We start from the raw sequence: 14,809 nt of genomic DNA on the forward strand, positions 1-14,809 counted from the left end.
ATGATATATTATCAAAATTTAGCTCAATTTACTATACTCCGCGAAAAGCAGGAGAATCTATATGGGTTAATTTATAATTTCTTCAATCCTTATACTTCACACCAAACAGAACTTCGGCAACGTAGGGTACATTGCACGCACGTTTCGTTGCGAAACCGGAGCATCTTCAGGAGATGTTGACTTTAAGAAACGATTTCAGGAGATGTTGACTTTACAATGAGAATGAAACAATTTTAAGAATTAGTCATTGTAAAGTCAACATTTCTAAAGATTGAAGAAATTGTAAATTACACCATAATTTTCATAATATATCAGAGCAACATTTTGATATAATATTCATCACCATATATACAAATTCGCTCGCTCGATTTATTCTTACATCAGTAACGGAACGTATTTTGTAAGAAAGTTCAAACGTGCGTTAAGAAAACTTTTGAACCTCCCCATTGTAATATACTGTTACAAAGTCCACCACACTTTGACTATGGCTATAGAAAATAAATTAATTTAACGTTTCACCATCAAATCTATCGGCGACTTTTTTGTGACTTCTTTTTTTTACTTTAACAAAAAAAACAGTACCCTATTTTTGATGTAGACAGACTATATTTGTGTATAGGTGATAATAAAATTTGAAACATTTGCAATATTGAACTTTGTCTATTTAATAATAAAGTTTAATTTCGTTTGGCATTTTGTGTTAGATTATTTGAAAAACGAACACAGTTCTATGTGTGCGTAAGGTCGGTACACATTAGGTTGTTTTTTGTTTTATTGTGTTTAAATTTAAATTTTTGTTTTTTTAATCTATTTCTTTACTTACATATAATGAAAATATATAACTAACGATATTCTGTAGGGCCCCCTGGTGGTTACTGTGAGGTTATGGTGTCGAGTTCATTCTTTGTTTCTATTTATTAGCCTTATATCGAATACTTCTTGAAAAGTCATAAATATTGGTGCAGACATTATTTGTTATCGGAGAATCTATGCACATGTCGCAGGATAATAGAGAAACATTGGATTTTTGCGAAGTCTTAAAAAATTGCAATCATATTTGTCGACCTCTCTGGCGCAGTGGTAAGCGCTGCGGCCTTATAGGTTGGAGGTACCGGGTTTAATCCCCAGTAGGGGCTGGGGAATATTTAGGAATTTATAATTTCTCAATTCTCTATGGTCAGGTGGGAGGCTCTTAGGCTGGGGCAAAAGTATGCCGCCATGTGATTTAGCGTTCCGGTACGAGGTCGCGTATAAACCGCTTAGGGGTATGCTTATAACTACTATACCCTCACATCACAGCATCACTTACCACCGTGTGAGATTGCAGACAAGGGATAACTTGTAGTAGATTTAAAAAAAAAAACATTCATTTATTTATAAGATAAACTAGCTGTTGCCCGCGACTTCGTCTGCGTTTGATTTACTTTTTTGATGTAAATTAAAGTATTCAGTATCGCTAAGCCTTAAATTAGAGGTTTGCTGCTGTCCGCTGAGGAGTTCTGTCCTCTATCTCCAACCACAGTTTGGGCAAAATTAAACACATATTATAACCTCTATAGTACAAAAATAATTATTTAAATCGGTTATTATTTGTCGGAATTATGGTCGTAAAATCGTCAAACACTTTCATCCCCTCTCCCAAAGGAACCGAGCTTAATGTCGGGATAAAAAGTATCCTATATTACTTCTAACACTTCCAAGAATATGTGTACAAAGTTTCATAAGGATCGGTTTAGTAGTTTTTGCTTGAAAGCGTAACAAACAAACTTACATTGACATTTATAATATTACTAGGGAAGTAGGGATATCTTTATTTTTCTTGTCTGATAGTCAGAAACAGACAGACATTCGACGGAAGTTAATTCGTAGACTACTGAAGGAGTCACTACAAAGTCCTTATACGTATTTTAAAATTTGGAAAAAAATCACAAACAATTCTTTATATGTAAAATAAGAATCCGGTTTAATTTAAAGAAAAATATAAAGACATAAAAATACCACTAAATAGGCTGTATAGTTACCGATCTTTGCCTATCCTGATGGAACAAAAATGACAACAATTGTCTTTTTTCTTGGCTGCATCTGAATTTACTTTGAAAGGTGACATGACCGGATTGTTTCAGAACGTTTTTGCTTTCTTTAATCGGTTTTTATTTGAATTTTAAGTTGCCTAAATAAAATTTGACGGATGATACAGAATGATCAGTATTCGCTACTTAGGAATTTTTTACCGCCTTTTTCAGCCTTTAGGGGTCACCGAATTAATCCAAAATTTAATTTTATATTATTTTTTGCATTACTACGTTTGGAGGCAGTATCAGTTTATATTAGTGATTTAAAAAAAAAACTACATATATAGTATTTTTCTACTTTATCTCAAAACTTTTATATAATGTAACCTAAATACAAAATGGAGTTCGCGGTATGTTTATAATTTTTCTAAAATTTCGATAAAATTTGACTGTGCTATTTTATTGTACTGTCAGAAATACGGTCAACAATGAAATAATATGTTTTTATTGCTGTAAAGAACAAGGTAGGTATATCGATTTTATAACAGTGCATGTTGATTACAAACCTCGTTTTGGAATACAAAGTAAGAAACTTAATTCTAGTGTTGTAAACGGAAACAGTAGTTAATTTTCAAAGATTTATGTTTACTGGAAAATTAAAATAGGGAATTATATTAACAGGCGATATTATTAGAAATTATATATTGTTTGGTTAGTTGTCAACTAAGGATATTATAAAATAAATACATAAAAAGTTATATGGCGACCGCGTTAAAAGCAAGCAGTAATATTAAATTTTGTTAGCGCAATATTTACTAAATTATCGTCAGTAAATTAAAACAGGTGATACATTCGAGTATACAAATTGTATTAGTGTAATAAATGCGTATACATGTACAAAGCTATACTACGCGTGACGCGTCGCTATCCTGCAATACGTCACGAGCATGTCGAGGTCATCGGTGACGCGAACACCGTGTTTCCCCCTACCAAAAGTTGCTCAACGCGGCTAAAGAAGAACTAATATTATACACTTTTGACGGCGCAGTGGGCAGCGACCCTGCTTTCTGAGTCCAAGGTCGTGGGTACGATTCCCACAACTGGAAAATGTTTGTGTGATGAACATGAATGTTTTTCGGTGTCTGGGTGTTTATCTGTATATGATAAGTGTGTATTATATTCATTAAAAAAAATATTCATCAGCTATCTCAGTACCCATAACACAAGCAACGCTTACTTTGGGGCTAGATGGCAATGTGTATTGTCGTAGTATACTTAATTATTTATTATTTACACTAGTTGTGCCTCGCGACTTCTGCGTATAAGTCAACCTTAATAGATAGGCATATGCTGTCGCGGACTTTTTTCTTGAACTTTAAAAGGAGAAAAATATGTATTTGTAATATAGGATTTTAATGAAACTTTAACTTTTTACGCAACGCACGCCACGGAAGCTCTCAAGATAAAAAAAACCCGCCATTTTGAAACATTCTTCATTAGTGCTTTGCTCCTATTGGTCTTAGCGTGATAATATATAGCCTACAGCCTTTCTCGATAAATTGGCTATCTAATATTGAAAGAATTTTTGAAATCCAACTCGTAGTTACTGAGATCATTGCGTTCAAGTAAACAAATAAACTCTTCAGCTTTATATCCCTATCCCTATCCATACTAATATTATAAATGTCAATGTAAGTTTGTTTGTTGTGCTTTCACGCAAAAACTACTTAACCGATCCTCATGAAACTTTGTACACATATTCTTGGAAGTGTTAGAAGTAATATAGGATACTTTTTATCCCGACATTAAGCTCGGTTCCTTTGAGAGAGGGGATGAAAGTGTTTGACGATTTTACACCATAACTCCGACAAATTATAACCGGTTATAGTTATATAATATGTGTCTCATTTTGCCCAAACTGTGGTTGGAGATAGAGGACAGAACTCCTCGGCGGACAGCAGCAAACCCCACATTTAAGACTTACTGAATACTTTAAACTTTATTAGATCTAAAACTAAATTTAATGCCATATCAAATAAACAATTTCAAACGCAGACGAAGTCGCGGGCAAAAGCTAGTAATAGTATAATGTGTGCTTGAACGTTTGTTTGTCCATCCTTCACGGCCTAACTATTCAACCAATCTACTTGATTTTTGGCATAGAGTTAGGCTAAAACAGGTTAATGGAAAGACACACACACACACACACACACAGACACGGACAACATTTTCAAACGTCGATAAACAGTGCATTGTTCTGTATTACATGGTCAGTATCTTATAAATTACTCTGGTAAAGTCAGATGACGATCTCTCTGGCGCAGTGGAGAGAGCTATGGTTTTCAGTTCGAGATTCCGAGTTCGATTCCCGGCATGCGCAATTTGAAAATTTAGAATTTATAAATTCTTGCTGCTCAGATTGGAGGCTTCGGCCGTGGCTAGTTACCACCCTACCGACCGGTACCGCTTCGATGTCGCTTAGAAAAATATAGATTCAATATAACTGCCATACTAACTCCCTAACAGGTTAGCCCGCTACCATCTTAGACTGCATCTTCGCTTACCACAAGGTAAGATTGGGGTCAAAGGCTAACTTCTAGTGGAATAAAAAAAAATCTACCACGCAAACAAAGCCGCGGGTAAAAGCTTGTTAATTATAGTTTCAATACTACGACGATAATTGCAATAAATAAATTACCTTCACACAGACAGGTACATTGGTTGCGTTTCAATATAAAAAACCGGTCAACTGCGAGTTGGACTCCTGCAACCAAGGTTCCGTACCATAATCTATAAGAATCTAATCTAATTTATGGGAGCCCCCAGAATTTTTTATTTTTTCATTGGTAAGGAAAACTGACAGCTAATATCTACTGATTCTAATTTATTATTGATATACTGTACTAAAATAAATATTTATTTAATTCTGCTTTTAAATATTTGTTAACATAAATATATCATCCGTGAAAATGAATGATTGAATGAAAACACTTTTATTGCACACCAAACAAAAGTACAAAAAAATAAGATAAAACGCAATACAGCGTTTACGGTCACGTTATCGCTACGTAGCAAAAATTTCAATTGTCTATCTATAACGGTTCATTAGATGGTGACAGACGGACAGACAGACAGACAGACGGACGGATAGTAGAGTCTTAGTGATACCCGTTGTGCCCTTTGGGTACAGAACCCTAAAAATTTAAAAAAGATCACTATATATTTATTTATTAAACTATATATTTAATTGTATTGCTTAAAACGCGCATAACTTAGAAAAGTTAGAGGTGCGTGCTGGGATTCGAACTCGGCCTCCCGAATGTGAATTCGAAGTCCTACCCACTGGGCTCTATATAGCCATACGGCCGCCGTATTGTGCTCTACCTATTTGTATTTTTGGGAATTGCCTGTGTGTACAATAAAACTGTATTCATTCAAAGTAAACCACACACAAAATACGGCAGGAGTCGCGTGCACAGCATAGAATGTTATGAGAATTTAAAACCGTCTACAAACAACCAAAATTATAGTCGTTCTATATACCTATAACGTGCTTGTGTGTGGATTATAGGGCCGCGGTCACATGGCTTGCGTATTTGTTATTTTTTTGATTACTTCGTATATGTGTGACATCTTTTTGTGCGCTTCGACAATAATGCCGTCACGGAAAATAGCCTAACGCGCTCATTTGTGTGTTTGCATGTTTGTTTTTTTTTGACTAGTAGTTTTTTTTATGTGAAACATGTTGGCAGAAAAATTTACCATTATGCCTTACGCTCACTCTTGTGTTTTTGCATGTTTTGTACTTTGACTAATAGTTTTTATAATGTGAAACTCACTCGCTCTCATATGTGTTATGAGATGGGAATACACATATAAATAAGCGGTTTAGCTTGTCACGGGAACCTTCTTAGAACATGACTAAATATTCTAGCTTTAGCTTGGTAAGAAAATAACCTACATTGAAAACGAAGTAAATCAATAAAAGAATAATAATAAATTTACTACGACAATACTACTAAGATAACTGATGTGTAATTTTATGAATAACATAAATAAATACTTAAAATAAACAGATAAACCTAGGCACAAAAAAACATTCATGTTCATTACACAAACATAGTCCAGTTGTGGAAATCGAACCCACGGCCTTGGACTCAGAAAGCACCCTGCTTTCCACTGCGCCAATCGCTGTCAGTAATACTGAATAATTTTGCATTTCACTTGCCACCGACTTGAAAATTTTGTTGAAAATATTTATGTCTTGCTTTTTAGTTATTTAATAGTCGGTTTTTTGATTTTATAACAAAAATAGGTTTAAAACTGAACTGAACTCTAGCGAACAGTAAAGTTTAGTTTCATTTCGAAAAACACGTGAAGGCGTTAAATCTGTAAATTGAAATAAGTCGTGAAACAGTATTTTCTTGCTTGAATATGATACGATACACTTTTATGATAAAAATTAATTTATTGCACCCTATTTGTGAAAGTCTAAACATGAGGGGTGATATAACAGTGTTAAAGTCATTTGAAAGACTGTTTATGTGTATGCGTCTGTATGTAAAAATAAATATACATACATATATATTAAAACTCATTACTTCATTGTAACAATTTAATTACCTACATAATTAGATATGTGCTCTATGTATTCTTCTTTCTCATATATATATATATATATATATATTTTTTTTTTTTTGTACACCAATTTTATATATATATATATATATAAGTATATTCATTAACTCAACATTTTGTAAACCACCAAAACCACAGTCGGGTTTACTGTGCACCGAATGTGGTTTTTGTGGCACCGGTGTGACAAATAATTAACGGTTTACTTTATGATATCAATAAATAAATTAAATTAAATCTCATTAGTGCTCTTAGGAATGAATCATTTAAAGTTTGAGAAACAATGTCTCAAGAAGAGGGTAACGTTTAGTCAGTATTATCATCACAAAATATTTTTTGTCCGATTCCGACAAGTCATAACTATTTTTGAATGTCAAATATTTGACAAAAAAGACATGCCATTGTGTTCGCGCCTTTATACCCGTCCGTCTTCAGGGCCGGCACTTGCAAGTTTTCATTACAAATAGATAATATTATTTGACCGATTACGGAGCGAAAGGGGAGTTATGTTTTGGCAGCGATTATTTTATTTTGTGTTGTAGTGCCGAGTGCATGCTTTGTGCGTTAATCTGTACGTACGTAACTTCTAATGAGATGCCAAATCATTCCTTTGTCTGTACTCACGCCAATGAAAGTTAAAACAAATGAAGATAACGTGTCGAACTTAAAGTCAAAGCAAAGGTTAATCGCAACACGCATATATTTTTTAATCACTTTAAAACGTTTGCTTTACTTTCTCCATTACTAATATTTCTTGTTATTTTGTATTAGTGTGTTCAATAATAGCGTAACTATTTATTTATTAATTATATTCATAATTAAAGTTTAATTATTTGAAGACATAAATATTTTTTTAAGTACTTCCAAAAAATTTTTATGGTAATTATAGTGCAACTAAATTAATCAATTATAAACCTTTTACTACTTTTTATTACTTGAGTAGTAAGTTAGAATTTAGTTATTAAACTTAAAGACGTAATTTACTTAAATGAGTCTTATTAATATAACTACCACTTCGGTATCTTTTAAGAAAATTAAAGAGTAAGGTTTCTCAAAATAGTTCATATTATATTTTCTTTCAATAATTTATACTAAAATTTGAATAAATTAAAATTCAAAATTTCTTTATTCATGTAGGCCTATCACAAGCACTTACGAAGTGTTCATACATATATGTTTACATAATTGTAAGGGGATGGTGGTAACTTCGTTCGCCAACTTAAATCCAAAGCTACGAGGGTTCCAAACGCGCCCTGGTCTAAGAAGAGCCCAAAACAAACTTAGCCGGGTATTTTTTTTGTTATTACCATCTCACAGTAAATTAATTTTAAGCTAAGAGCAATTCACACCCAAGCTTTTTTATCGTTTAAGTAATCCTTAACATTATAAAAGGATTTTTCTGTAAGCTTACGTTTTATATAAACTTTGAACTTATTGAGAGACATCTCAAAGATTTCATACGATAATTTGTTACCCTCATTAAAACAGCAGGGTGTGTCTAAGTTCAGTATCCCTACATGCTACGCGACCTTTGTGCTGCATTGGAACCATAATCGATCACCATGACGATGTAAGTATATAAAAAATAATAATGATTTAATAATTTATAATCAAAGAACGCATAAACACAGCCCTAAATAAGTTCGCAAGTGTGAGAGGGTGAGATATATAATACACACAGATACGGGCCGGCGGTCCGACGAGATGGTGGTGTGACGTTGCGCTTCCAGCGTACCCCCGCCCCGCGCGCCGCGTACTTTACTTATTTTTGTCAAACCTTACCAGTTACGCCATATTTGCTTTATGTTTTATTGTTTATTATTGGCATTAGGCATTCTATTCCGTTTCCTTCGCCTCATCTCATTATCTTCGCAATTAAAAAGTTACGTTGCCAACTGCATAGGTGGACGTAAAACAATACGTGTTCAAATTTCGAATTAGTTTGACAGATAATTAATTATTTTCATTGTGCTTAGTAATTAATTAAAAAATAGGACAATTTAATTGAAATAGTTAAGTCGTGCGATGTGAAAACCATAAAACGTGTTCAAATTTTAAAATAGGCACAATAAATTATGCAATTTGTATTGCGAATAGCGAATAATAAAAAATAATAAATTACAAACATGTGTGAAAAAAAAGAAGTGTTTTGTTTAGTGTGTAAAATTTAAAAATAGAACGTGGAAACTGTTTCCGATGCACAGTCAGTGGCTATAGCGTTTTATAAATAGTGCAATGTGTACAGAGTGTAGTTAAATTACAAAAGATGCATTCGAAATTTAAAATTTCGCCAACCTGATGTGTGTTCTGTGTTTCTGAAGTGCATTTTATTGGATGTTTATAATGGAGAAACCTTCCTATAAGGTAAGAATAAATTAATAAATTATCTATTAGCTTATACATAATTTGTCCGTATATTAAATTCAGAAAAATATGTTCGATATTCGAAACTTATGTGACAAACTAATTAGTGAAATAGAAATATTTTATGCGATGAATAGCTATTTGAGTTAATTATCGCGGTAATTTTTTAAATATGATGACGTCATCCATTGTTCTCTAGACTCCAATCATCGGAAGGTGTAGGAAACGATTTACATAACATATATATGCCTACATGTTATTATGTACTTCAGAAGGTACTGAGTTGATACTAAATTGGTAAAAAAGAATAAAGAACAAGGGAATTAAAAAATGGAACGCTTAAGAAATACCATATCAGCAAATTATAGTGATGCGATGTCAATTTAGTTTTTATCGATATCGACATTATTTAAGTTTATTATTAGTATTTCATTTTTGATGAAAAGCAATAAATTTGAAAATAAATTCTTATACAATTTATATCACTAGTGTTGCGCAACAAACCAACGAGGTTTTTTTTCTTTAATTAAAATTTTAATGTAATCTTTTAGTTTCACAATTTCCTTTGTTATCTCAATATTGATTAAGTGTGGTGTTAGTCAATAATATCGATGTTTGTAAGGTAAAAATACCGCTTGAGGAGTGTATAATCGGCCTTAGCGAGTACATTAAGACTAAATTAGACCAGCTATTTATAACTAGCGCCTCACGCCTCGCACTAGGGTTTTATGGCCGCTTACTCGGATTTATAGCTCAATTGTTTGTAGTCTGACTGTCAAAAATGGACATACTGTCACATGTCAGTCTCAGGATGATAGGAAATTATTTTAAAGCTTTTTCAACAGCTAGCGGTCGCTGTTTCGAAAAGTGGATATAATTTAGTGACATCGCATATCGTTTGCGAAAGGTGCAGAAGTCATTTGCGGGATTGAGTATATGCTTTTATAATCTAATTCCCATGGTAATTTTGGACCTGCTAATGCATAAGTTAGAACAATGTGTTAAAACACATTTAATAAATCGTGGTTACTAGGTATACGATTGATGAATTTCTTAACAACAAGGCTGCTTGGAAGCAGGCTCCGCTCTCATCTCTCACAATATAGAAAATTTATTATATGTATATATATTTTTTCATTTTAAACTGTAAAATTATGTTGAAAAAGAGCAATCTTCTGAGTTTCTTGCCGGCTTTTCTCGGTGGAATCTGTCTTCCGAGACCGTGGTAGAGTCACTACAAACAGACTGACTTGACGATAAAGTGGGCCTATTTGAAATAAATGAATTTATTTCGTTCGCGCGTAAACCTTTTGTTATTAAATATATATTTAGATTACTTTAAATTACTACTGACTCACTAACTACTGGCAAAACTACAATGCTTTATTTACCTTCCATTAATGGTTGAACTGATCTTAGGGAACAAACAAACAGACTAACGTACGCATTTATAATATTGGTTGGAATAGTTAAACTGTTTAAATACGCCTTAGTTACGTTTAGGTGAGCTCACCAATAACATGTGTCGTAATTATCAATCCATACAAATAAATAAAATGTAACTGTCTGTCTGTAATTTGAAAACAACTGCCTCATTGCTAAATGAGGTTGAAAAAACTTAAACTATTAGTAATCATTTTAGTATTTCACAGCGAAAAAAAATATATAACTTTTTACCATATTTCTGACTAAAATATCAGTCATATTTTATTTTCCGTTATATTTTCATTTAACATGATTAACTTCTGTTTTCTCGAAAATTTGAAATGTGTACTTTTTTATTAATATTTTAGAACTATATAAGAAATAGTATTTATACATATAATATTATGTAGACCTTATTGAGTACTTTGGTTGCTGTAAACACGAAAAAAATGCCACCTATGTATATACAACAATATATAGTTGTATGTATATTACAACAAATTTTCCACAATTTATTATCTGCCCCCTTTTTGAAAATCCCGCGGGAACTATACATTGTCTATGCATCATTATCATCATCTTAATACAAAAACATAAATATATATGTAAACATAAGTACCTATGTGCGTAACGACTAACGGGTGAAAAACAGAATTGATTTTAACCGACTAAACAGAAAAAACGCGTTCGCGCTAAATAAACAAACAAACAAGTCAAAACCAAGTCCAAAGAATGCTAAGGATCGTTTTTGAAAGTTTGTATGCCTTTAAGGTCCTCTCAAATTTTTGGCTGCCGATTCGAGTTAGCAGTTTTACATTGAGCTACACGCGTAAGAGACAAAGCGCTGTCTGCAGATGTATCTCATTCAATAAATAATGTAACATAAAAAACTGACAGTTTCTGTAGATACGTAATTAAAGTTATCGGTCGTGTGTTTATAATTATTTAATAAAACTCATAATGTACTTACTTAAGGTAAGATATTTCTTATCCAGTATCTATGATACTGCTCTCTCGGATTTAAAGTACACACGGTACCGTTTGGCGTTTGGACGACATTCAGTTTCACACTATCTAATCAAGGAAAATATGCTGTCAATTATTGAGTTGTTCTTAGTTGTCATAGACGTTATGGGGAACTCTAAGGCATTTGGGTTTCCTAACGACGTTTTCTGACACAGTAAAAGCATGTGATATTTGAATTGCTTATATTAATTGTACAGTTCAAATCAATATTAATATTATACAAAAATATGTTTGTTTGTTTGTCGTTGCTTTAAACCCTAACTAACCAATGAATCAACTTGAATTATGGCATTGACTTAGTTGAAAGGACATCCCTGTCCTTTCAACACGGGAACACGGGATTTGTAAAAGGCGAAATAAATGCGGACGAAGAACGCGGGCAACAGATTGTATAACATATATTGTTTTACCCGGTGGTCCAGTATTTCGACAGAGGAAATGTTACGTATTCTGCCTCTCCTTTGAGAGGAGTATCTGCGTAGCTCTTTGGATGCTTTACAATTTAAATGTATGTGAGGCCGTAAAAATTCATTGTCAACCACAACCTCGGTTCCCTTGAGCTGCAGCGAAAAACATCTTTCCTCGTAAAAACAATTATTTACTACTTAATTGCGTTTACTTATTTATTTTATTACATCTAATACTATCTGATGACCGCGAATTTGTCCGCTCTCCCGGCTATGTTTGTTGCGGTTTGTTAGAGCAGTAGAGTACCACATTAAAGTTATGTTGTATATAGTTCTCGTGTAGTAGTATATAGTAGTATCTCGTGGCAATATAGTTATGTGATGTACGCATTAAAAGTCCCATTTATGGGTCTATTTCAATTAAGATATATTCAACTTGGTTTATTAGGAATCCCAAGGGAACCTTTTGTATTCCCGGTCTAAAAAGTTTGCTATGTCCCGTCTCCAGGATGCAAGCTACAATCTGTACCGTACAATCTGTATTACTGAAAAAAAAAGTATATATAATAGTATATATAATAGTATTTATAATATTATTTATAATATTAGTACGGAAATAAAAACCACCCGCGGCTTTATCGCTTTCGGTGGGACTGGATCTCCAGCACGCAACTATAACTTTTCGGAGTTTTACGCGTTTGAAGCAATTAAATAACAATTTCAACGGCAAAGCAAACATCGTGGGGAAACCTGCAAGCCTGATAGTTTTCAAAGGCATTGTTAGTCTACCAATCCGCACTGGGCCAGCGTGGTGGACTACGGCCTAAACCCGTCCGAAAAAACATGACGTATGCGGCGTTACCTCGCTCTGAGGCGTTCCATTCAAGGCTTGAAGTGCAAGCGAGAGCGCGGAGCGAGCGACAAAGAGGCACAGTCGGCCTCCGCGTTCAACATCTGTCTCTCTCCTACTTGAGTGAGCGATGCGTCCTCGTGGACAGCTTCTATACAATAATACATTTACATGTTTTCGGCAAGGATGAAGTGCAGTGAAAAGTGAATGTGGTGTCAATTGTTTATAGCAACGATAATATCTATCAAACAAATAAAATTAAAATTTTCTTTTGAAAAATGCAACCATTCCATTAGTATTTTCTTAAGACGTTGTCACGTTCAACTATCGTCAGTAAGCCGACTTTACAGACAACCAATATTTTATTTAAATATTTATTATATTACGTATTATTTTGTTTCTGTAATCTTCAAGTATTAGTATGCAGTTATTCGTATGTATTTTTTAAATATGCACAACCTGCACAGAGCGCTACTAAGCGATAACGCCTTTTGTATACTGCTTCTGTCTCTGTTTGTGTTTTTTTTTCTTCTTTTTTTTTACTTGTAGTGAGTGTGCAAATAAAGAGTTTAAATAAATATCCGTTTGGCAGCTATTAAGGTCAATGACACTGGTACATAGTCTCCATCTGTAGACGCATAGGTTTTATTGACTTAGGTTTTAACACGTTCAATACTAACTAGTTCTTATCCACTCATTCTTTTGTATCCATATCTATACTAGTATTTTAAATGCGAAACTGTGTCTGCTTGTTTGTTACTTATCTTCATCTCAACCAGTGCAGCGATCTTGCCACATTTATAAACATAGAACACGCAGCTGAGTAACGTTCCCGGGAGGTTTAAAAAAATAGCCTTCGTTACCTACGCACGGCTTCACAGCAAAGCCGATATTGATAAAAAGTGGCACATGTATAGCTTGCATACAGGAGATGTACATATGATATTTGTTATCACAAGAAAACTAATGGTTCTTCGCGATTCAGAAAGTAGAAGAGTTTTGACGGCCGATTGGCGCAGTTTGCAGCGACCCTGCTTTCTGAGCCGAAGGCCGTGGCTTCGTTTCCCACAACTGGAAAATGTTTGTGTGATGAGCATGAATGTTTGCCTGTGTCTGGGTGTTCATATGTATATTCTAAGTATTTATCTATATTATTCATAAAGATATTCATCTGTCATCTCAGTACCCATAACACAAGCTACGCTTACTTTGGGGCTACGTGGCGATGTGTGTATTGTATATTTATATTTATTTATTTATTATAGTAGAGCAAATTGTGACAGAGCTCGTCCGGGGAAGTACCGTCGCCTTGCTTATTTCTGCCGCTAAGCAGCATTGTTGCAATGCTGTGTTCCGGTGTGAAGGGCGTGGTTGCCGGTGTAGTTACAGGCGCATGTTGCTTGACAATTGATGGACACAGGGCGCCAAGTTGCAGGACGTGTTCTTGATGACCTGTGAAGTGTTGCTCGTTTAAACGATAATTGATTATTGTAATTGCACTAGACAGAATTTGTAATTCTAACACATAATTTATTTTTAATAAATGTTGTGGTGTGTCTTATGAATAAATACAAAAAGGTGTGTGTCAGCTCCGACGCACGACTGGAGTTTACACCTTAAGTATTATTGTCGAAACATACACAAAAAGAGTTTATTTAACTGAATAAAGATTAATACCATATGAAAGGGTAAATTAAAAATCCCGTGCAATTTATTCACACACGGCGGAAGTGTAACTTCTTAAAAGTAGCCTACGGGAGATTGAGGTGGATGTAGAGTATCAGAACTATTAGGATAAATGTAATGTTTATTACTTAGGGAACAAGAATAGGAAAAAAAAATGTATAATGTTTTCTATCTCACTCTGTCCCATACATTTATGTGTTTGTTTCTTTACCTAGATAATATTCGGTTTCCTTGGTAACTTAAATAGGAAAAAATAAGCTAATGAAACGAAAGCGACGTTGCATGTTTGCGCATCACAGTTGCCGGGCATGCAACGTCGCAAAGCGAAAACGTAACGAGGTCATTCATCAGTAGATTTTACTCCTCACATTTTTCTCATACCGGGCGCCTTATATATGAAAATC

The 14,809-nt window shown here is 33.9% G+C and overlaps 1 protein-coding gene across 1 annotated transcript in view; it reads left to right on the forward strand.

Annotated features, from left to right (window-relative positions):
* The first annotated feature begins 8,350 nt into the window (after positions 1-8,350).
* Positions 8,351-14,809, forward strand: part of LOC120635187 — a 107,382-nt gene continuing 100,923 nt past the window's right edge. The window contains exon 1 of the mRNA XM_039906121.1: positions 8,351-9,011. Within this exon, the coding sequence (XP_039762055.1) occupies positions 8,982-9,011 (30 nt within the window). The 5' untranslated portion in view covers positions 8,351-8,981. The remainder of the gene's footprint in view (positions 9,012-14,809) is intronic.

Source organism: Pararge aegeria, chromosome 26 (genome assembly GCF_905163445.1).
Source record: "Pararge aegeria chromosome 26, ilParAegt1.1, whole genome shotgun sequence".
NCBI lineage: Eukaryota > Metazoa > Arthropoda > Insecta > Lepidoptera > Nymphalidae > Pararge > Pararge aegeria.